The sequence below is a fragment of the Dendrobates tinctorius genome, unplaced genomic scaffold (genome assembly GCF_039654945.1).
Source record: "Dendrobates tinctorius isolate UK_male_01 unplaced genomic scaffold, ASM3965494v1 ptg000057l, whole genome shotgun sequence".
Taxonomy (NCBI): domain Eukaryota; kingdom Metazoa; phylum Chordata; class Amphibia; order Anura; family Dendrobatidae; genus Dendrobates; species Dendrobates tinctorius.
The window spans coordinates 14,743,263-14,764,822 of record NW_027361725.1 but is presented as its reverse complement, the minus strand read 5'-3'; the positions used below and the strand labels follow the sequence as shown (position 1 = coordinate 14,764,822).

Genomic DNA, 21,560 nt, shown 5'->3' with positions numbered 1-21,560 from the left:
TAAACCACCGCGTCACTCACACGAGAAGCAATGAAGCACTGGACATAAGTTTTGAAACTTTTTTTTTTTTATGTATTTCTGTTGTCTTGCAGCGCACAACAGAAGTGGAGAACATGAGACACCGAATCATTGAAGTCCATCAAGAAATCTTTGGCCTCAATGAGCATGAAGTCCACAAAAGATGGGCCTTTGAGGAGGGAGTAAGTTTCATTCTGGTCTCGGGGTTGACTGTAAGGTGGAGATGCACACTTGTAAGAATAGGATTGAGGTTGATGTGGCACCATGCTGAACATGTACCTTTCCGTTCCTTAAAGATCAAAAGACCGTACTTTCACGTGAAACCTTTGGAGAAAGTGCAAATCAATAACTGGAAGGAGTATTTGGAATTTGAAATTGAGAACGGCTCCCACGAGCGAGTGGTCATCCTGTTTGAGAGATGTGTCATTGCCTGCGCCTGCTATGAGGAGTTTTGGATAAAGGTAAGACTAGTGCGCCGCCTTCATGCAATTTGGTCTGACACATTGATCTCGTGCTAACCCTGTATACTTGTGAATTTTGTTCATCTATAACTATATCTATTGCATTAGGGGATGGTCTGCTTGCAACCAGATTTGACTGCTGCATATGCCAACGGCGTTGCCTCCCTTCGCCCTTCCTTACAGAGTCTAGTCTAGTGGTTCAATAAAGGTGCTGAATGGGTTTAAAACAAGAATTTTATTGTTCACACATTACATCGTTCTTAGACGCGTTAACCGAGAGTCTTTCTTGTGTTTAGTTTGCCAAGTACATGGAGAATCACAGCGCCGAAGGAGCAAGACATGTCTACAACAGAGCCTGTAATATACATCTCCTGAAGAAGCCTTTAGTTCATTTACTATGGGCTGCATTTGAGGAACAGCAGGGTAAGAGATCCCAATTTTCTCCCCACCAGATTAGATTATATACATCCATAGCATCCTGTCCTAATAGTCCCTATTGTTGCAGGTAACGTACATGACGCAAATCAAATACTAAAAACACTGGAAGAGTCTGTAGAAGGTTTGGCAATGGTTCGACTAAGACGAGTCAACTTAGAGCGTCGGCACGGGAATATTAAGGAGGCCGAGGAGCTCTTGTCCGAAGCGATGAAAAACTCTAAAGCCCCGCACGAGCAATCGTTTTATGCAATTAAGCTTGCTCGCTTCTATTACAAACATCTGAAAAACTTGGTGAAGGCTAAGAAAGTGTTAAATGATGCCCTCCAGAAAGACAAAGTGAGTGACTCTGCAGTCCTGTCATGGCTATAGTGATTGCAGATTTTGACATATGGTCGTCCATCATTATCATATTAAAGTCCAAGTTCTTGCGCCCTCATCGATTGGCCAATACGAGGGGGGGGGGGGGGGGGCTGTGGCGCGGGAGTGAGCACTGATACAAGGGGGCAGTGGCGCATGTCACAATTCTGTTGGCGGGTGTCTTGGGACCAGGGGCTCCTTCCCTGTCCCTAACGCTAGGGTGCCCTAGGTCGCCCTGTTCCTCTGATTACTTCTAATGGTGAAGATGCCTGGGCCACGTACCTTGCCTTAGTTCCTGAATCTGCCCTCAGTCTATACCCTTCCTCCACCCAGGGAAGAGGGGAGTAGTAGTGTATCGTAATACACCAACCAGACTAACAAGGTAATGCGAACAGGGATAGCAAAAAATGACAAACATACGAGTATAGTCATACAGAGGAAAACATCGGGGAGTGGAGGATGGGGTTAATACTAAAGTAGGAGAAGGAAGGGAATTGGCACACATTCAAAACCTAGCAACAGTCACAGATAAATTCACCAACTGCCTATTCTAATAACCACCAACCAACAAGCTATCCTCTGATAATGAGTGCTAGCCAGGACCCAGATCATATAGTGCACAGCTGAGAGCCTTAACACAGGAAAGCTTCCAGGAGCTCTCAGCTGGGCAGATTAACCCCTGTACTGGTAAAAGAAACAAGCACTGTTTAATAAGAAGGTGAAGTGCTTGTAATCGGTGCAGGAGTAGGACAAATCAGACGCTGCGGTTTTTGGTCTCCTTTGTTGCGGTAAACCATTGATGCCATGGGAGTGAGCACCAGTTCTGGGGGGGGGGGGGATAACCGTGGCGCAGTAGTGAGCACTTACAAGGAGGAGGTGTGATACGGGAGTGGGCACTAGGGTGACCGCAAAAAATCGATGTCGGAATTTTGTCCGTCTGGACCCCACAAAAGGATTCCCCTTTCCAGATATTGAGAGAGCCAAAATTTGAGCTCGATCAAACGACGTTAACCCGTGCCGCTCGTCGCTCAAAGTTTGAAAAAATCCAAATTGAGGTATTTTAAGATTTAGGTATTTTGCATAGTCTGTTAGACTATAAAGAATGTGACAACAACATTGCAGAAATAGCCCTGACCAAATTTTCGAACCATTTGTGGTATTTGAATGCAGAGTTGGTGGGATTATCGTTTTTTGATCCCACCATTACAGACAATGAAAAGTTGTTAATGGCTAATAAATTGCTCAGTAGCACAGATGAACCATCAGAGCACGCTAGGGTTGTAAATCCAAAAGTTAGGAAAGAAAAATTAAGAGGTAGGAAGTAACCGACTTTAACGACCTTCTGACAAAAGATGAAGAACAAAAGCAATATGTCCTGCAAGTTGTAAGCAAATGCCGAGCATTATATTCTGACGTTTCAAAAACTACTTTAACAAAAGCTCTAGAATAGATTAGATAACTATGTAAAATTATCAACTCATGTAGGTTAGTGTGCTCTGATGGTTCATCTGTGCTACTGAGCAATTTATTAGCCATTAACAACTTTTCATTGTATGTAATGGTGGGATCAAAAAACGATAATCCCACCAACTCTGCATTCAAATACCACAAATGGTTCGAAAATTTGGTCAGGGCTATTTCTGCAATGTTGTTGTCACATTCTTTATAGTCTAACAGACTATGCAAAATACCTAAATCTTAAAATACCTCAATTTGGATTTTTTCTAACTTTGAGCGACGAGCGGCACGGGTTAACGTCGTTTGATCGAGCTCAAATTTTGGCTATCTCAATATCTGGAAAGGGGAATCGTTTTGTGGGGTCCAGACGAACAAAATTCTGACATTTTTTCCCCCCCATATGAGATCCGGTCACCCTAGTGGGCACCTATACAAGGAGGGGAGCCGTGGCACGAAAGTTGGCACCATGTCGCTTTAATTACTAAGTGCCGCACTTTCTATTTTGGAGCACCTGTGTCAAGTTCTCATTGCCACACCTCACTTGACTGGTTTTCATTGGCTGATTGTAGGGGGTTTTGGGAGTTGACTTCCACCATTCAGATACTGATGACCCATATGATGATGTTACTCACTGTTTCCACGTGTAAGTTTAGTTGCTGATAGTAACAGGGTTTTGCGCTAAGCATCAGAGGGTAAAATCTGTAATTTTCGCTATCTATATGTATAGGTTTGCTAAAATGTCATTCACTTTGCTGCTCCTGTAATAAGGTGCAAATTTTGCTGCAAAACTCCAGTTTTATTTATTTTTTGCCATATGTGAATGTACTCCTTTTAATGGTTATTTTGGTAAGTATTTTGTTATTCATGCTACCTTGAAGTTATAGACAGCCTTAGGGCAGATGAAGACAACTATATTCGGTCTGAGCAAAATCCGACAAAACATGAGGTTACGCTAGGACCAATGTTCTTTGGGGCCGTGCACATGTCCAATTTTTTTCGTCAGACAGAGTGTCTGAGGAAAAAATTGCAGCATTACCAATTTACATCTGATATTCGGATTGCACTTGGCCATGAAAGTGAGAATTTCCACAGACTCAATCGAATTGCACTTAAATGTCATCTGTGTGCTGTATGGTGGGTTTTTTGTTTTTTTTAATGGAGGAGATGAATAAATGGTTTTGTGTGTTTTTTGTTTTTTTTTTTGTTTTTTTTTTTTTCCTTTCCTTATTCTTATCAAACATTTCTCGGAGAGAAAATGCACTGGTGTGACCCTCGCTTTAACCTCTTCACCACATATGTATATATAAATGTCATGTTGTCTCCCCCTTTCATGCAGGCTCCGGTGCTAAGGCCGCATGTTTTCCTGCACGTGACTGCTGATCAGATGTCATGTGCCCCCAACAGCCGTGGGTGGAATCGCAATCCACCCACCACTTAGCATTGTAAATATCTTTGTCAATCTCCCTAACTCCACCAATCAGAGCCCCTGTCACATGATCCTGAGGCGCCGATTGGCAATGACAGCCATGGGGGTTTCCTGCAGACCCCCGTTGGCATGCCAACCAATCTGCTATGAGCGCCACCATGTGGCTGGCGTTCATAGCAGATAAGCATTCTCCATGAGATCTGTGTAGCACAAGCGATCAGAAGATTGTATCTTCAAGTCCTCTAAGGGGACTATTGGTGCAAGTAAAAAGTAGAAAAAATGTCTCTTTCGCCACATTGAGGGACACAGGACCGTAGGTGTATACTGCTGCCACTATGAGGCTGACACTAAGTGAATACACACAAAGGGTTATCTCCTCTGCAGTATACACCACCCACTGGCTCTGGATTGAACCAGTTCATGCTTAGTGTCTGTAGGAGGCACACTGGGGTCTGCTTTTTAGACCATATTTTATAATTTTTCCACTTTTTAATTTTTTACTTTTCCACGTGAAAGACTGGGGCGACAGACCCTTTCAAGGGGCTGATCTCCTCCACCCAACAACAGGCGAGCACGGGGAGTGTTGCCTCCCCGTATCCTCCCCTGCGACGTGGGATGTCAAGCCTGAGCTATCTTGGAGCGACTGTTCCCTTCAGGATGCCAATCTCTCTGCACCACCAACAGATGGGAACATGGAGTGGCTCCTCCATGTGTACTCCCTTCTGAGCCAGGCCACAGCCGGACAATAGCCCTGCGAAATCCTAGGGGAGCGAACCCTTAGGATACAGAGTCCCCCTTTTGGCGTCCGTGCTGCTCCCACTGCACCACCACTGAGGGACTAGCGGTGCTACAGGGAGCCTGATGGTCCCTCCCCCCTCCAAAGGGGACGGTGGATGGAGGGTTCCTGCACCGTCGCTGTCCTGACCTGTTATCACAGGGTGGCAGCTCTTCTACGATCCCCTCTGGGCCTGGCGGTGAGTACTTGATCGGGGGGGGGGGGGGGGGCGCGTCGTGTGACCAGCTGCCTTTTCCGGCCAGGCACCTCATCTTTACTCCCCAGCTTCGGCCCTTGTTAGGCCGCAAGCCGGTATCCCCGCCCACAACGCGCGTCACGCTGGTGGCTCCGCCCACCGGCCTGGTACTTCTCACATAGTGCGAGAAGTGCCTTCCCCAAATCTCGGCCCCCAAATTCAGCCTGTGGGCCGGAACCTAGGCCCCTGTTTCTGGCACCGCGCATCTCTCGGAGCCTTTATCCTGCACCACTCGCTATCTCTTGGGAACAAGGCTGCTTAGGGGCACAGGACCTGGGTAAGTGCTCTGCCACGCCACACTGCCCTCAGGCCCCCCTCTTTTTCCCCTCATAGTACCCTGCTGAACTTGCAGCAGCACACACAGCCTTCCCTGCAGTACATTAGAAGTTAATAGTGGTACAACATGTCCCTATTTAAAAACCCAAAAATGTCCACTAAGTGTTTTTTGCTTCATGCTCCTCCTGTCAGGCTGCGCTACCAAGAAAACACTCCGCTCTGCGATGCTTGTGTCCCTACATGCACTACAGAGCCCCCCTCCGTGACCAAACCCACCATGACTAGCCCCCCTGAGTGGCTTTCCTCATTATCACAATCTATGGCTTCCTTAACTAAAGTGATTGAGTCCCTTCGGGACCCCTGCAGGAGCAAGATCCCGAATCAACCTGTCTCAGAGAATTCCATATCAGGGCACTCATCGGCCTGCAGGGGCTCTTCTCGCTTAGAACACAAGCAAGCATCCAGGAAACTGTTACATAGCTCGTCTCCCAGGCCCTCAAGCACCTCAGTGACCATTAGCTCCGTTTCTCGCTCTTCCTCTCCAGAGGCTGATAGCGAACATGATTCCGAAGCCCAGTCGGACGGGCTCCTCAACCTAGAGTCGCCAGGCTACAGTAGATGGCCTCATTGAGGCCGTCAACCAGTCCCTGCGGGTTGGCGAAGAGTCTACTACGGCCCGCACGGATAACGCAGTGCCCTTTTTAAAAGGGTCAAGCGTCCTCATACGGTGTTTGCCAATCACCCTGAGTTTGAGGACATAGTTCGGTGACATAGAGAACGGCCAGACAAACGTTTTGCAGGTCAGAGATCTCTTGAAACCAAATATCCCTTCTCTCCTGACCTCTGCAAACAATGGACAGAATCCCTTCCAGTGGATCCTCCTGTATCCCATCTAACTTCCAAGACTCTTCTTTCTCTCTCTCCCATGACAGCACCACGGAGAGAAGGGGGTCCGCCCATCAAGGACAGGAACCTACAGATAAAAAGGCGGCACCTCTCCTCCGCCCCCCAGTTGGGTTCCTGTCCCTGACGGGTGACCCATGGAACCAGCAGCAGTGGCAGCAGCTTACCTGTGAAGAGGAGTCCAGGGCCGACTCGTCTGGTACACCGGCAGTGGGGAGAGGCCCCTGTCGCGGCGAGGTCGGTGCCTGAAGCCGCCACCGCTGTAGCCCTGGGGCTGTACAGGGTGAGCGGGCGGGGAGCACCGAGGGGGCTGGAGGGACGCCAGTACACGCGGGGGCAGCGTGCGGTACAGAGGTGTACCAATATGGTGCCCCAGAAATGGAGGAGACTACTTCCGGGTTCCCGCGGTCGACGCACTGCGAGCTCCCCGGGGCACAGAGCGGTGCAGGCTGGGAGAGGAAGTGACGTCACGGCCGGGAAAATTTAAAAAGAGAACGCTGCAATTACTCCTTGCTGGAAGCGTCCTGTAAGATGGAGGACAGCGACCAGCACGAGGAGCAGCTAATGCAGCATAAGCAGCAGCAGCACAGGCAACACCACCATCGGCGGCAAAAAGAAAAGGACGGCGAGGACCGGTCCAGTAGCCACTCCACGCAGCGGAGTAAGTCAACTGCGAGGAGCAAGTCACCTTCTTTGGATCAGCCCGTGAGGGATCCGAATCCACCTCCCGAACCGGTACCTGCATCCACGCACAACGGGGTAAGTGATCTACGTGAATGTCCCCCATTTTAAATAGACCTGTAGCAGACCGCTAGCACCAGCTTGGAATAAAAAGCTCTGCGATTCCTGCATTCAGGAAGTTCTGTGATGAAACCCCGGATTACGCCTCGGATCTAAGAGCGGTAATCCGTTCGGAGTTTCAAAGTGCCCTTTCATCCCTAAAACACTAAGGAAGAGGAAGGAAAAGGGACACAATAGTAGCCTCCCAGTCAGAGGCCTCGACGTCAGGGGAATGTAGGAAGGAAGGGTCTCTCTTTGTGTGTTTCCAGGGACCTCGGAAGGGACTCAAGGCATCCAAGAGTCCCCTAGCAAGGTGGATAAGGGATGCGATTGCCCTGGCGTATTCATCCAGTGGGAATACCATCCCGGAGGGTCTAAAAGCTCACTCTACAAGGGCAATGGCGACCTCATGGGCAGAAAGATCAGAGGTATCAATAGAGCAGATCTGTAAGGCTGCCACCTGGTCAACACCGTCTACCTTTTTCAGGCACTATCGTTTAAATCTAGCCTCTACGTCTGACCTGACCTTCGGGAGAAGGGTCCTTGAGGCACGAGTTAATGTGTGTAAAGTGCTTTTGTTAGACACTGGGCTTTTCCATAATATGCAATATTATGTTATGTATATTCTTTTGTTGTTAACTAACCGGGAGACCCTCTGATGCTCTGTAACCAACTGGGGGTGGAGGAGAGGTGCCGCCTTTTTATCTGTAGGATCCTGTACGTGATGGGCGGACCCCCTCTCTCCGTGGTGCTGTCATGGGTTCCGAGAAACACCGTTATCGGTGAGTAAGCTATTCCTTGCCTGACGGATCCTTCATTAAACACCCTAGAGATCATTTAATTGACAGCCTCGCCCGTTCAGTATTCGAGGCATCAGGCTCGGCACTTTTCCCTCCTTTGCAGCTATCTGGGTAGCTAAGGCCATGGCCTACTGGGTGGATTCCCTTCTTAAGACCATACAGAAGTCAGATATATCTCCAGAGATAGCGGACCTGGCTAATCAAATCTCCTTGGCCGGTGACTATTTACTAAACGCTTCTCTAGACACGGCTAACTGCTCTGCACTGGCAGCCTCGAACGCAGTAGCTATAAGAGCGCTGTGGCTCAAGGACTGGCGAGCGGACTCTGCATCCAAAAAGTCCTTAACCTCCCTCCCTGATCTCATCGGTCACTTTGTGGGGAGAAGCTTGACCAGCTCATTTCAGACGCCACTGGCGGGAAGAGTAAATCTCTTCCCCAGCAGAGTGTTAGGCGCCCTATCCGCCGACAGATGCAGACACGTTTTCGGCCCTTTCGCAGTAATTACGGGTGGTCTTGAGCCGGGTCCCCGGTTCGGGGTGCCCCACTCATAGGGACAAGAGCCCACAGGTCTTGTTCAAACCCAGTCACGCATGGAAAACCTGCTCCCAGCAGGCCAGATCTAGGGGACCTAGGCCCCGAAGAGCCTCAACTAAATGACTGGCAACTTACGTCCGGACGACACCAGCAGGGTAGGCGACCGCCTAATCTTATTTCGCCATGTTTAGCTTGCAGTCGTTCACGACAAGTGGGTCAGGGATCTGCTGTCCTTTGGATACAAGATAGTGGGTTTTACTCAAATCTTTGTGGTCCCAAAAAAGGATGATACAGTCAGACCCATCCTGGACCTAAAGCGCTTTGACAAATTTGTCAGAATTCAGCACTTCAGGATGGAATCTCTCCGTTTTGGTCATCTCCTCAATGGACCAAGGGGAGTTTCTAGCCACTATCGATATTCGGGATGCCTATCTTCACATCCTAATTTTCCTTCCTCACCAAAGGTACCTTCGCTTCGCCGTTCACGGAAAACATTTTCAGTTCACGGCTTTGCCTTTCTGCCTCGCCACTGCGCCCAGTGTGTTTACAAAGGTCATGGAGGCGGTCATGTCCATTCTACACTCCTGGGGCGTAGTCTTCTTCCCTTACCAGACGACCTACTGATAAAAGGGCCGTTTTTCCAAGCCTGCGAGAAGTGCGTCCAAATTTCATTGGATACCCTTTCTTGGCTAGGCTGGTTGATCAACCTGAAAAAATCTTTGCCCATTACAGCTCAGCGAATATCCTTCCTGGGCATGATTCTGGATACTTCCCGAGGGTTGCTGATTCTCCATCGGGACGAGATCTTAGCCCTGCAGCAGGGAGCCCGGGCCCTCTGCCAACAGTCTCCTCGTTCTATTCATTTCGGCATGAGAATCCTCAGGAAGATGGTAGCCGTAATGGAGGCAATACGATTTGGTAGCTGCATCTCCGTCCCCTACAACATGCTCTCTTAGACGTGTGGGGTGGGAGTCCTTTCGCCCTCGATTGACTGTGTCTACTGACTTCTCGGGTCAAGCAAGCACTCCACTGGTGGACCCTCTGCTACTCCCTTCTACAAGGAAATCCTTTCTACCAGTCCATTGGCTGGTGGTTACCACCGACGCAAGCCTACTCGGCTGGGGAGACGTTTTTCTGCGCCACACTGCTCAGGGGACGTGGTCCCCTCAGGAGTCACGTCTTCCCATCATCGTCTTGGAAATTGGAGGGATTCGCTTTTCCCTGCGGCACTGCCATCGTCTCCTAGCAGGCCGCCCCATCCGTATCCAGTCGGACATTGCCACAGCTGTGCTTATATCAACCATCAGGGTGGCACTCGCAGCAAAGCCTCAATGCGCGAGGTGGAACACATCCTTCGCTGGGCCCGAAAGGAACCACTCGGTTATCTCGGCCGTTCACATCCCAGGAGTGGAAAACTGGGCTGCAAATTTCCTCAGCCGTCAAGGCCTTGCCTCGGGAGAATGGTCTCTCCATCAAGAGATCTTCTAGCAGATCTGCCTTCGTTGGGGAACCCCGGACGTGGATCTGATGGCATCCTCGTTCAGTGCCAAGGTGCCCAAGTTTGTGGCTTAGTCCTGAGATTTGATGGCCATCGGGGTGGACGCGCTGGTCCTTCCATGGAGTCACTTTCAGCTTCCCTACCTATTTTCCCGGTTGCCCTTGCTTCCAAAGGTCATCAGGAAGATCAAGGTGGAGGGGGTACCGGTGATCCTGGTTGCTCTCGACTGGCCATGTCAAGCGTGGTACGCGGAGTTGGTCCAACTGGTCGCAGACATCCCTTGGCGACTACCAGATCGACCGGACTTGCGTTCTCAGGGTTCGATTTACCACCAGAATTCAGGGGCCCTGTGTTTGACAGCTAGGCTGTTGAATCCTAGGTTCTGACCCAAGCTGGCTTTTACCACGAGGTAGTTTCCACCATGATCAATGCTAGGAAGCCGGTGTCGGGGCATATTTATTATAGGATATGGAAAATGTTTTTCGAATGGTGAAGCAGAGGTTGCCCTCCGCTGATTTTCAACATTCCCACCATTTTGGAATTCCTTCAGTCCCGGCTTGAACTCAGGGCTAGCACTGAGCTCACTCATGGGACAGGTCTCGGCCTTGTTCATCTTGTTCCAGCATAACATCGCTTCTAAACCTCAGGTGAGAACATTCTTTCAGGGAGTCTCTCATGTGGTACCTCCCTATAGAGAGCCTCTAGAGTCCTGGGACCTTAATCTGTTCCTACAAGGGTCTCCTTTCGAACCGTTGCAGGACATCTCTCTATCCCTTTTTTCATAGAAGGTTGCCTTCCTGGTCGCGATTACATCCATCAGAAGGGTCTAGGAGTTAGCTGCTCTTTCCTGCCGAGCTCCCTTTCTGACTTTCACCAAGACAATGTAGTCCTCAGGCCGTCTCTGCCTTTCCTTCCCAAAGAGGTGTTGTCTTTCCACATTAACAAAGATATTATTTTAACTTTGTTTTGTCCAAATCCGGTGCACTTGGCAGAGAAAGCTCTTCATTCTTTGGATCTAGTGAAGGCCCTCAGAAGGTACAGTTGTGGCCAAAAGTATTGATACCCCTGCAATTTTGTCCGATAATACTCGGTTTCTTCCTGAAAATGATTGCAAACAGAAATTCTTTGGTATTATCTTCATTTAATTTGTCTTAAAGGAAAAACACAAAAGAGAATGAAGCAAAAAGCAAAACATTGATCTTTTCACACAACTCCAAAAATGGACCAGACAAAAGTATTGGCACCCTCAGCCTAATACTTGGTTGCACAACCTTTAGCCAAAATAACTGCGACCAACCGCTTCCGTTAACCATCAGTGAGTTTCTTACAATGCTTTGCTGGAATTTTAGACCATTCTTCTTTGGCAAACTGCTCCAGGTCCCTGATATTTGAAGGGTGCCTTCTCCAAACTGCCATTTTTAGATCTCTCCACAGGTGTTTTATGGGATTCAGGTCTGGACTCATTGCTGGCCACCTTAGAAGTCTCCAGTGCTTTTTCTCAAACCATTTTCTAGTGCTTTTTGAAGTGTGTTTTGGGTCATTGTCCTGCTGGAAGACCCATGACCTCTGAGGGAGACCCAGCTTTCTCACACTGGGCCCTACATTATGCTGCAAAATTTGTTGGTAGTCTTCAGACTTCATAATGCCATGCACACTGTCAAGCAGTCCAGTGCCAGAGGCAGCAAAGCAACCCCAAAACATCAGGGAGCCTCCGCCATGTTTGACTGTAGGGACTCTGTTCTTTAAATGCCTCCTTTTTTTTTTTTTTTTTTTTTTTTTTTCCTTTTCTCCTGTAAACTCTATGTTGATGCCTTTGCCCAAAAAGCTCTACTTTTGTCTCATCTGACCAGAGAACATTCTTCCAAAACGTTTTAGGCTTTTTCAGGTAAGTTTTGGCAAACTCCAGCCTGGCTTTTTTATGTCTCGGGGTAAGAAGTGGGGTCGTCCTGGGTCTCCTACCACACAGTCCCTTTTCATTCAGACGCCGACGGATAGTACGGGTTGACACTGTTGTACCCTCGGACTGCAGGGCAGCTTGAACTTGTTTGGATGTTAGTCGAGGTTCTTTATCCAACATCCGCACAATCTTGCGTTGAAATCTCTTGTCAATTTTTCTTTTCTGTCCACATCTAGGGAGGTTAGCCACAGTGCCATGGGCTTTAAACTTCTTGATGACACTGCGCACGGTAGACACAGGAACATTCAGGTCTTTGGAGATGGACTTGTAGCCTTGAGATTGCTCATGCTTCCTCACAATCTGGTTTCTCAAGTCCTCAGACAGTTCTTTGGTCTTCTTTCTTTTCTCCATGCTCAATGTGGTACACACAAGGACACAGGACAGAGGTTGAGTCAACTTTAATCCATGTCAACTGGCTGCAAGTGTGATTTAGTTATTGCCAACACCTGTTAGGTGCCACAGGTAAGTTACTGGTGCTGTTAATTACACAAATTAGAGAAGCATCACATGATTTTTTTGAACAGTGCCAATACTTTTGTCCACCCTCTTTTTTGTTTGGTGTGGAATTATATCCAATTTGGCTTTAGGACAATTCTTTTTGTGTTTTTTAATTTAAGACAAGTTAAATGAAGATAACACAGAATTTGTGTTTGCAATCATTTTCAGGAAGAAACTGAGTATTATCTGACAAAATTGCAGGGGTGGCAATACTTTTGGCCACAACTGTATGTATCTAGGACGGTGCCTTTTCGCCAGACGGACGCCCTGTTCGTGCTACCGGTGAGGCACCGGAAGGGATCAGCCGCTTCTAAGTCAACAATAGCCTGATGAATTCGGTTGGCTATTCAAAAAACCTACCGTGTCAGAGGCAAGCCTTTTCCAGCGGGGATCAAGGCACACTCCACTCAGTCTGTACTTGCTTTTGTGGGCCATTCGGCAGCAGAGCAGGTTTGTAAAGCGGCGACCTGGTCTAGCCTGCACACCTTTGCAAAGCATTACAATGTCCATACTTAAGCTTCGACAGATGCAGTCCTGGGTAGACGAATTTTGCAGGCAGCGGTAGCACACCTCTAGACAGCGGGTGCCGGGAGTTTACTATGCATGAAGTTTTTTTTTTTCCCCACCCAGGGACTGCTTTTAGACGTCCCACGGTCCTGTGTCCCCCAATGTGGCAAAGGAAAAACAGGAATTTTTGTGTATTCACCGTAAAATCCTTTTCTTCAAGCCACTCATTGGGGGACACAGCACCCACCCTGTTGGGTGTTTTTATAGTTGACATGTTGTATCTACTGTTAATTTGTTAATCTAGTGCTTTGTCACTGAACTGGTTCAATACGGAGCCAGTGGGTAGTGTATACTGCAGAGGAGGAGTGTTAACCCTTTTTGTGGATTCACTTAGTGTTAGCCTCCTAGTGGCAACAGCATACACCCACGGTCCTGTGTCCCCCAATGAATGGCTTGGAAAAAAGGATTTTACTGTGAGTACACACAAATCCCTGTTTTAAAGATATAAAATTTCAAATCACCCCCCTTTTGCCCCATTCACGAAACAATAAAAAAAAATACATGTTTGGTATCGCTGCGATCAGAAACGCCTGATCTATCAAAATATAAAAAGAAATCCGATTGGTAAATGGTGTAACATGAAAAAACATCTTCAAAATTAAGTTTTTTGGTTGGTGCAACATTACAATTAAATACAATAACCGGTCGATCAAAACATCTACCCCAAAATTGTTTAGATAAAAACATCATCTCAGTGCCCAAAAAAAATCCCTCACCCAGCTCCAGATCGCGAAAAATGGAGACGTCACTGGTCTTGGAAAATGGTGACATCTGGCTTTTTTTTCCACCACTTAAAAAGGAGCCTATACATGCTTGGTGTCTACGAACTCGTAATGACCTGGAGAATCATAATGGCAGATCACTGTGAACACGGTAACCCTCCCCAACACCCCTCTTTCCCCCCCCAAAGAAAAAAAAAAATAATTGTGGAGTGGCTTAATTTTTTTCTTTGTGCAATCTCACCATACTTGGAATATTTTCCCTGCTATCCAGTGTACAGTATGGGAAAATCAATTGTCATTCAAAAGTACAACTTGTATAGCAAGAAAAAGCGAGGCCATATTGACGGAAAAACAAAAGTTATTGCTATGGGAAGAAGGGGAGCAAAAAATAAAATAACAAAGAGAAAGGGGCACATTAGAATGGGGCATATTCAGTGGCTGCTCCACTCATTTTCAGTGGGAATGCTGGAGCCATATAGTCTGCCAATGAGCATCGCCTATCTGATTCCTGATGGAATACCCCTTTAAAATAAATACCTGTGTGGTTGCATGCTAATTTTGTGTTCCCACATGAACATAACGCCTGTACATTACAAACCGTGCTGTCAGCGACTGAAGACTGTTCTCTGTTAGAGACCACCTGGCAATAGTGATGATTCCCGAGTTGTCTGTATGTAACGTCTGTTACAACATGTTGAAAACTGTCCCTCTAATCTGATGTTGCCCGGTAAGTCGCGGTGAACTTTTGTGCCCTTGAATGAATGAGAAAAAACACCCCACTAACTGCTGTCTTTTTCTTTGGCAGGAAAATTCAAAGCTATACCTCAACCTAATCGATCTGGAGTTCAGCGGTGACGTGAAACAGAATGAGAGTAATATCTTATTACTATTTGATAAAGCGATAAAAAGCACCATGTCCCTGACAACAAAAATCACCTTCTCACAGAGGAAAGTGGAGTTCTTAGAGGACTTCGGCTCAGACATTCATAGGCAAGTTCATTTACCTTAACTATGAAATACGGAAACTCACTCGACATGTACAACACGTATGGAAGTTGTGCACTATGGTAAAGAACTAATCAGATGAGACAGGAAATGGTCATTTGCGGAGTCCACCATCCTCCCCTTCACCTTTCCCATTGTTATGAACCATCCATCCAAGTGTCGCAGCTACCGAACCCTCCTCTTTTGTTAGTGGTTATGTTGTAATCGTTCTTACTGCAGCTCACTAAAAGCCTCTTCGTTGCTGCTTCTGTAAAAAGTTGAATGTCCGTAATACAGGGGATAAGGAAAATCAAGAGAATATCCTGCCGCATTCATGTCTGTCTGCAACAATAGTACAGCTCTATAGTGGCCTAATTAGATTTTATTTATTTTACTCCTTTTATATAGTCCCATTAATTCCACAGCACTTTACAGACATTATTGGCACGGTCTCCGATGGGGCTCACAATCTGGAATCCATAGTATGTCTTTGGAGTGTGGGAGGAAACCCACGCAAACACAGGGAGAACATACAAACTCCTTGCAGATGTCCTTGGTGGGATATGAACCTAGGACCCCTACGCTGCAAGGCTGAAGTGCTAACCACTGAGCCACCGTGCCACCCTCTAGTACGATTGGGACTGATCGCTTGTAACACAGGGTTATTACTAGAAATGAGCAGACCCATGGAAGTTTGGGTTTCACCAAACTTTAGTTCAAAGTTTGGTTTGATTGCCAGAACCCAAACCCCATACAAATCGATGTGGTCCCAAACTTTGGAGCTGGAAAATCTCTCCTTCCCCCAATTGTAAAACTGACTTCCAGAAGAAGTCCATGTTTGGAGTTCAGCACCGGACACTAGGTGTCCATTACAAACTCAGAACTTTACTGTTCTTGTTCGCTTATGTCTAGTTATTGCCTGTCCCATGAGATTAATGGTAACTTTTTGATCTATTGGGCTCTGACTTGTGGAGGCCCTAAAATTGCCTGTAAGACTGGAGACGAGCCCTCAGGTACGCTATTGCCCCCTTACCGGACAGAGCTGAATGCTACACTTGTCTTTGGCAGTACAATTGAGTGGGAATAGAGCACTTACGCTCATGCGCCACCTCTGCTCAATTCCTACGGGCATCTTCTATATAGCCCCTCTGTAGGGATTGTGGGGTGCAGGAGGATGGGGGGGGGGGGCTTGCTTTCTTGGGTCTAAAAATTTCACAACCACTTTGACAAAGGTATCTATGAAACCAGTCTTCCACCAACTCACTTTGCACAGAAAACTTTGACAGACGTGGCCAGACAGCAACTCGCTATACTTCAGTCAAATGCACGTTTCAAGTGCTTGGTGGGCCCCCTACTGTTATAACCACCCCTCATTGCAGACAGCTCCCAGAGCCAATCACTAGTTTATCCCAAAGTGGAGGCGTCTATGCTGACATCCTGATTTGAAGTGACAGTGTAACGCGAGCCGCCTTACATTTTGTTGGTGGACTTCTCCCAGCTGTTGATTTCCTCTTAGAACATTCACATGTCGGTGGTCTCTCTCACTCAATCCTGGCCTCCTCCATCCCTGCACACAGGCAGCTGAGTGATTCCTGCCATTGTGCTGTACAGTGATTGTGTTGAGAGTGCTGGAAGCAGCTTCTCTCCAGCATTGATCACATAGTCTGTGCTGTAGATGCCATGACTCATGATAGAAGTATCTAGGCAAAAGGGCTATTTTATTCTAAACATTTACTGAAGGTTTATGATGCACAGGAACCATCCTCAATATAAAGAAATTATTTTATAGTAGTTTTCCCACATAAACACACACTATATATGGGCCCAGATTGTGGTGATTTGGGATGGGTCTTCACAGCAACGTGTTGTACGTCACTGAAATCGCAGCGACACATGTCAACATTGGATTTAATGACTTGCTGCAGACTTCAATGCAAGTCACATGCAACTTGGACTTGTATTTACAGCAAAATGGTCAGCGCGTCGCTCAAATGTGTAGGTATTATGGCTTGTCAGAGGACTGCTGTTGTGACATGTGGCTGGGTAGTCCCAGCCTAAATCTTGCTCGTAGATCATGCTCCGTTCCAGCACTTAGCATTATAGGTGGCTACTAATCTGCGGGGCTCAATAGCACGGAAACAATGTGAACTGTACCTAACATTGGGGACTTGCCCATCAAGATGATATATGGGGAGAATAGTTTGTCAGCAATGCATGATGGGAACGGTAGTTTGCTACCCACATGAGCCGCTGATGAAGCCATCCTCATTTCCTGCACTGAGGAGGCACATGTGACTGACAACAGTGCGATTAACAAGGTAATTATACATGTCTAGAATTAAGTTGGATAATTCCCGGAAATTGGAGGAACGGCTCTGTTTTTGCAGCCAATCGGCAGCTGTTAATCGACTATAGCCTTCACTGTTCTATCAGTACAAAATCTTTATTAAATACTGACACATAGAGAACATAGATAAAAAGTGAAATGTAAGGACACCAATTGGTAGCATTCAGCTACTGTATGTCACAATTATCAATGTCAGTATATGTTGAAGCCTGTAGATGAAAAAAAACCCTTTTGTGATTAGTACCCTTCCCTTGGGAGAGGATGATTTTTGGAGACGCAGGGGCCGCTGACCATATGCAATGTTGGCTACGTTATATATAGATTTAATTTTTTTGGCACGGTGCTGCAGCTCGAGGATTTTATGGCCATGTGTAATTCAAATTCCTATAATATTAAATTGACTTATAGGTACGACTTGCACAAGATTTAATTTTTGGACGTTAGTTTGGAGGTGGACTCTGGTTGGTCCATCCAGACTGACTTTTTCCATAAAACTGCAGTAAATTCTTTTCTTCATGCAACATCTGCATATAGCCAGGCCACTATTAGGGCCGTCCCGGTCGGACAGTTCCTGAGGATGTGGCGGATATTCTCCACTGACAAGACATTAGAGATACAAACCAGTGGACTTTCGAGCAACGCGGATACAGTAAGCACTGTGTTCAATATGAGTATAACAGAGCTAAATCCTCACACCACGGAATCACCTTCTGTATCACAACAAAAAAAGTGAAGGATGATGAGACAGTTCGCTTCATTTCAGTATTGAACCTTGAATGGGACCACACGAGAACCATATTACCAAAACATTGGCTCATACTGAGTACTGGACCCTCCCTGGGAACTTAACTGACTGATCGCCCACTTATGACCCCACGTAGGTCAAAAAACCTTAAAGACCTTTTAATAAGAAGCCATTATAACGCACCAACTACTAATCCTTTTGGATCAATGAGACCCTTGAGGGGATGTTATACTTGCGGCTACTGTCTGGCTTGTGCCAATGTCCTTTGCAGTTACTCCTTTCACTCTGCAGATGGCAAGAGAGAATTTCAGATTAGGGAGTATATTTCCTGTAATGGCACGTGATAGGGGTCAGTGGTGCGCGTATTTTCGGACCGGTGTCCGGAAGTGCCAATTAAATGCCGCTGTCAGCGATTCCACTTGCGCCTGTTGCAGACACATGTCAGCTGTTGAAAACAGCCCACATCAAAGCAGGGGATACTGCCAGCTGATGTACTATTCCATCAGCTGGCAGTAAGGGGTTAAACAGCTCCTAGCGAGACATGAACTAAAATGGATAGTGACTTTCAGAACCGTAAAACCAGATGGCCTCAATGAGTCCTTAAACTTTGCCCTCCAGCTTTAGTTTTAATTCGTTGTGGTGTTACTAGTTTTTAATTTTATGTTTTATTCACAGTTTCTTGCATTATATTGGGTTTCTATCTGTGTACCTTATTGATCCATTTGCTTCATGGTATTAAATATCTGAATGTGAATTATTAATGTAACTAAAGATCTAACTTTTATATTGTGATTGTGGGATAAATAGAAGATTACATGAATCTGGATGCTACAGTGCGGTATAATTCCATTACTTATGTCACTGGCTGTTTTGAATTATGTATATTTTGTTCTAACTTGCTATGGATTGCTGGGATCTGGTGATAACGTAAATCTTTAGTGCTGTTCGAATTGTAGAACGCATGCACTCGATTGCCTCCCGCTTCTGCCCCTCTTGGCCCGTCCTTCCAGTGTCCTTGGTGTGCGACTGGGAGTCATGGTTACTACTGTGCTCCTGGCTGGGTGACGTGGGTGCACCGCAGCCAGCCACGGGCGCATTCGCCACTCAAATACAACCTATCAGCGCCCGGTCACATGATTCACATGTGACTGGATACCATCGATACAAAAGTTCCTACTGGGAACCCTTACAACACTCCCCTTGAAAGCATGGCGGTGTAGCAGCGAAACATGTGTTGGGTAAAATAGTTAGGCGGGCACCATCATTGAATAATAGGGGAAATAGGCCCCACTGGGATCACTAAATTGCATGCAAAAAGTATATACTAAAAAGTAGAGCAATGCAGAAAGTTTTACTCTGTCGCCTAATTGGGGGACACAGAACCTTGGGTGTTATGCTGCTGTCCACTAGGAGGCGACACTATGTATAATCTGAAAAAGATTAACTTTGGCTCCTCCTCTGCAGTATACACCCCTGGACGGCGTCGGCCTTCTCCAGTTTTTGCTTAGGTCGAGGAGGTTTTTCCCCATGTCGCTCCCTCCCCAGTCCCTCGGGTCCTGGTTCGAGGTCGAGACCCCCCTCCTTCCCCAACCCCTTTAAGGGGTCTGGGTTGAGGTTGAGGCGAGGATGAAGACCCCCTGACGGTGACAGACGCACCCTCCCTAATCCCCCGCAGGGGGTATTGGGTTGAGACGCCTCAGGTAGAGTCGGAGATCAGGCAGCATTTCGCAGCTTCCAGGGACCCCAGGCTGGCTGAGGGATCCTGTTGGGGCCGGGGGAGGGTGCGGACTGGATGGCACAGCAGAGACAGGGCTTTTCTGCGTCCCTGTCTCTGCAACAGCAGCGGCTCCATAGCGCTTCAAGGGCCCCCCATATAAAAACCGCTACCCCTGCTTCCCCCACCGCTATCCAGTCGACCATTCTGGGGGGTCTGGTGCAAATCGGCCCCCCCCCCCGGACTACCGCGCCGCTCTGGAGCCCTCCTGGGCATCAGGCTTCTAATTTAGGCCGCGGCTTCGGCCTAGCTGAAGCTGAAGCCGCCGCCTTTACCCCGCCCCCGGCCCGCCCCCCCGGATGACCAAAATGACACACTGGAGTGTCATAGAAGGGGCGGATTGATGCAGAAAGGGGGCGTTTTTACACAGCCCAGCGTGCCCTTTTCAGCTCTCCGCCCCCTCCTCAGAGCCCCGGTGGCCATTTTTTCTGGATGAGATCCAGGAGAGGAGCATCACAGCGGTCTCCGGGGGGCACAGAACTGGGATCTGTCGGCGCTGGACCTAGGGGCACACCGGTGGGGTAAGCTCACAGCTGGGTTCTCATTACTCAGCTGTGAATCTATACTTCCTATAAGGCTTTCTGTGGGTTCCCTCTGCGTAGCCATCCCTGTACGATCCCTTATAGCCAGCCTCTGTGCACTATGCCGGGCTCAAGGAAGAGAACCAGGCAGGAATGTTTCTATGCATTCTGTACAGCCTGCAAAGCCACGCTCCCTAGTGGCAGCACGTATCCGCACTGCCGGGACTGCATCCAGAACTCTGGGTCAGAACCCCAGGGAGTCCCTACTGACGCTTCAGTGTCACAGACCACGCCGGAATGGGCAACTCAGATGTCTCAGTCTATGTCACAGTCCATAGACAACCTAACTGCTACATTACTGCAAGCTCTGCAGAGTCGGGCCCCAGCTATGGACGGTACACAGCAAACGGACAGCTTGTCTCAGGAACATGCTGCTTCCGACTCTCACAGACGTAAGTGGACCCACAGGTCTCGATCACCTGAGTCGCACTATAGCACAAGGTCGTCCCCCTCTAGGGAGAGACAGCGTCATTCCAGGTCTCCTGGGCAGTCCCCTGCCACAGACAGACAGTGCAATTTACCACAGGGATCCCCCACCACAGAAGACCCCCGCCCCAGGTCGCCCTCCAGGGATCACCTTAGCGAGGCACAGGATTCGGAGGGTATCTGTGACTCCGACTCAGATAATGAAACGGTCAGGTCTGTGGTACCTTCTCCCCCTAGCAATACAGCGCTAGTTGAGGACATAATTTCTGCCATTCATCGGGTGCTAAAAATTCCAGAGTCGCCCCCGGAAGTCCCAGAACAGAGGATTTGCTTCGAAAGTGTTCAAAAACCACCTAAGGTCTTCCCTAATCACGATGAGTTTGAGAAAATACTTACCAAACAGTTTGCACAGCCTGACAAAAAATTCGCTAATCGCAAATATTTGGAAGCGAAGTACCCCTTCCCACAGACAGACACCAAACAATGGACAGATCCACCTGAAGTGGACCCTCCGGTTTCTAGGCTAGCAGCGCAGACTTTACTCTCTCTGCCGGATAGCTCAACCCTCAGGGACGCAGCAGACCGGCAAGTAGAACGCATGGCTCGTTCTATTTTCGAAGCGGCAGGCGCCTCTCTGGGCCCTGCTACAGGAGGGTCTTCAGGCTTCAAATCCTGAACTCTCGGACCAAGCGGTCCAGATGGCAGTGGTAGCAGACTACATAATTCATGCAGCCCTGGATTCCGCCAGAGGTGTAGCGGGAATAGCATCAAACGCCATCACGATCCGACGCATCCTCTGGCTGCGAGAATGGAAAGCGGATGCGGCCTCAAAGAAGTCCCTCACGAGACTTCCGTATTTTACTGGAAGACTTTTCGGCGAAAAGTTGGACACCATGATAGCCAATGCCACTGGGGGTAAGAGTACCTCTCTCCCTCAACTAAAACCGAAACGCACGTTTAAACGAAGAAACCAGACGT

The 21,560-nt window shown here is 47.8% G+C and overlaps 1 protein-coding gene and 1 non-coding gene across 2 annotated transcripts in view; both read left to right on the top strand.

The window, feature by feature from the left end:
* The window catches only part of PRPF39 (pre-mRNA processing factor 39), a 75,240-nt gene that overhangs the window by 42,067 nt on the left and 11,613 nt on the right, over positions 1-21,560 (top strand). Inside the window, exons 7-11 of the mRNA XM_073577783.1 lie at positions 93-200; positions 315-479; positions 776-902; positions 985-1,253; positions 14,531-14,715. Coding sequence (XP_073433884.1) covers positions 93-200; positions 315-479; positions 776-902; positions 985-1,253; positions 14,531-14,715 — 854 coding nt within the window. The remainder of the gene's footprint in view (positions 1-92; positions 201-314; positions 480-775; positions 903-984; positions 1,254-14,530; positions 14,716-21,560) is intronic.
* LOC141092046 (small nucleolar RNA SNORD127) lies at positions 14,367-14,451 on the top strand. The gene has a single exon (XR_012232672.1). It is a non-coding gene; the product is annotated as a small nucleolar RNA SNORD127 (small nucleolar RNA).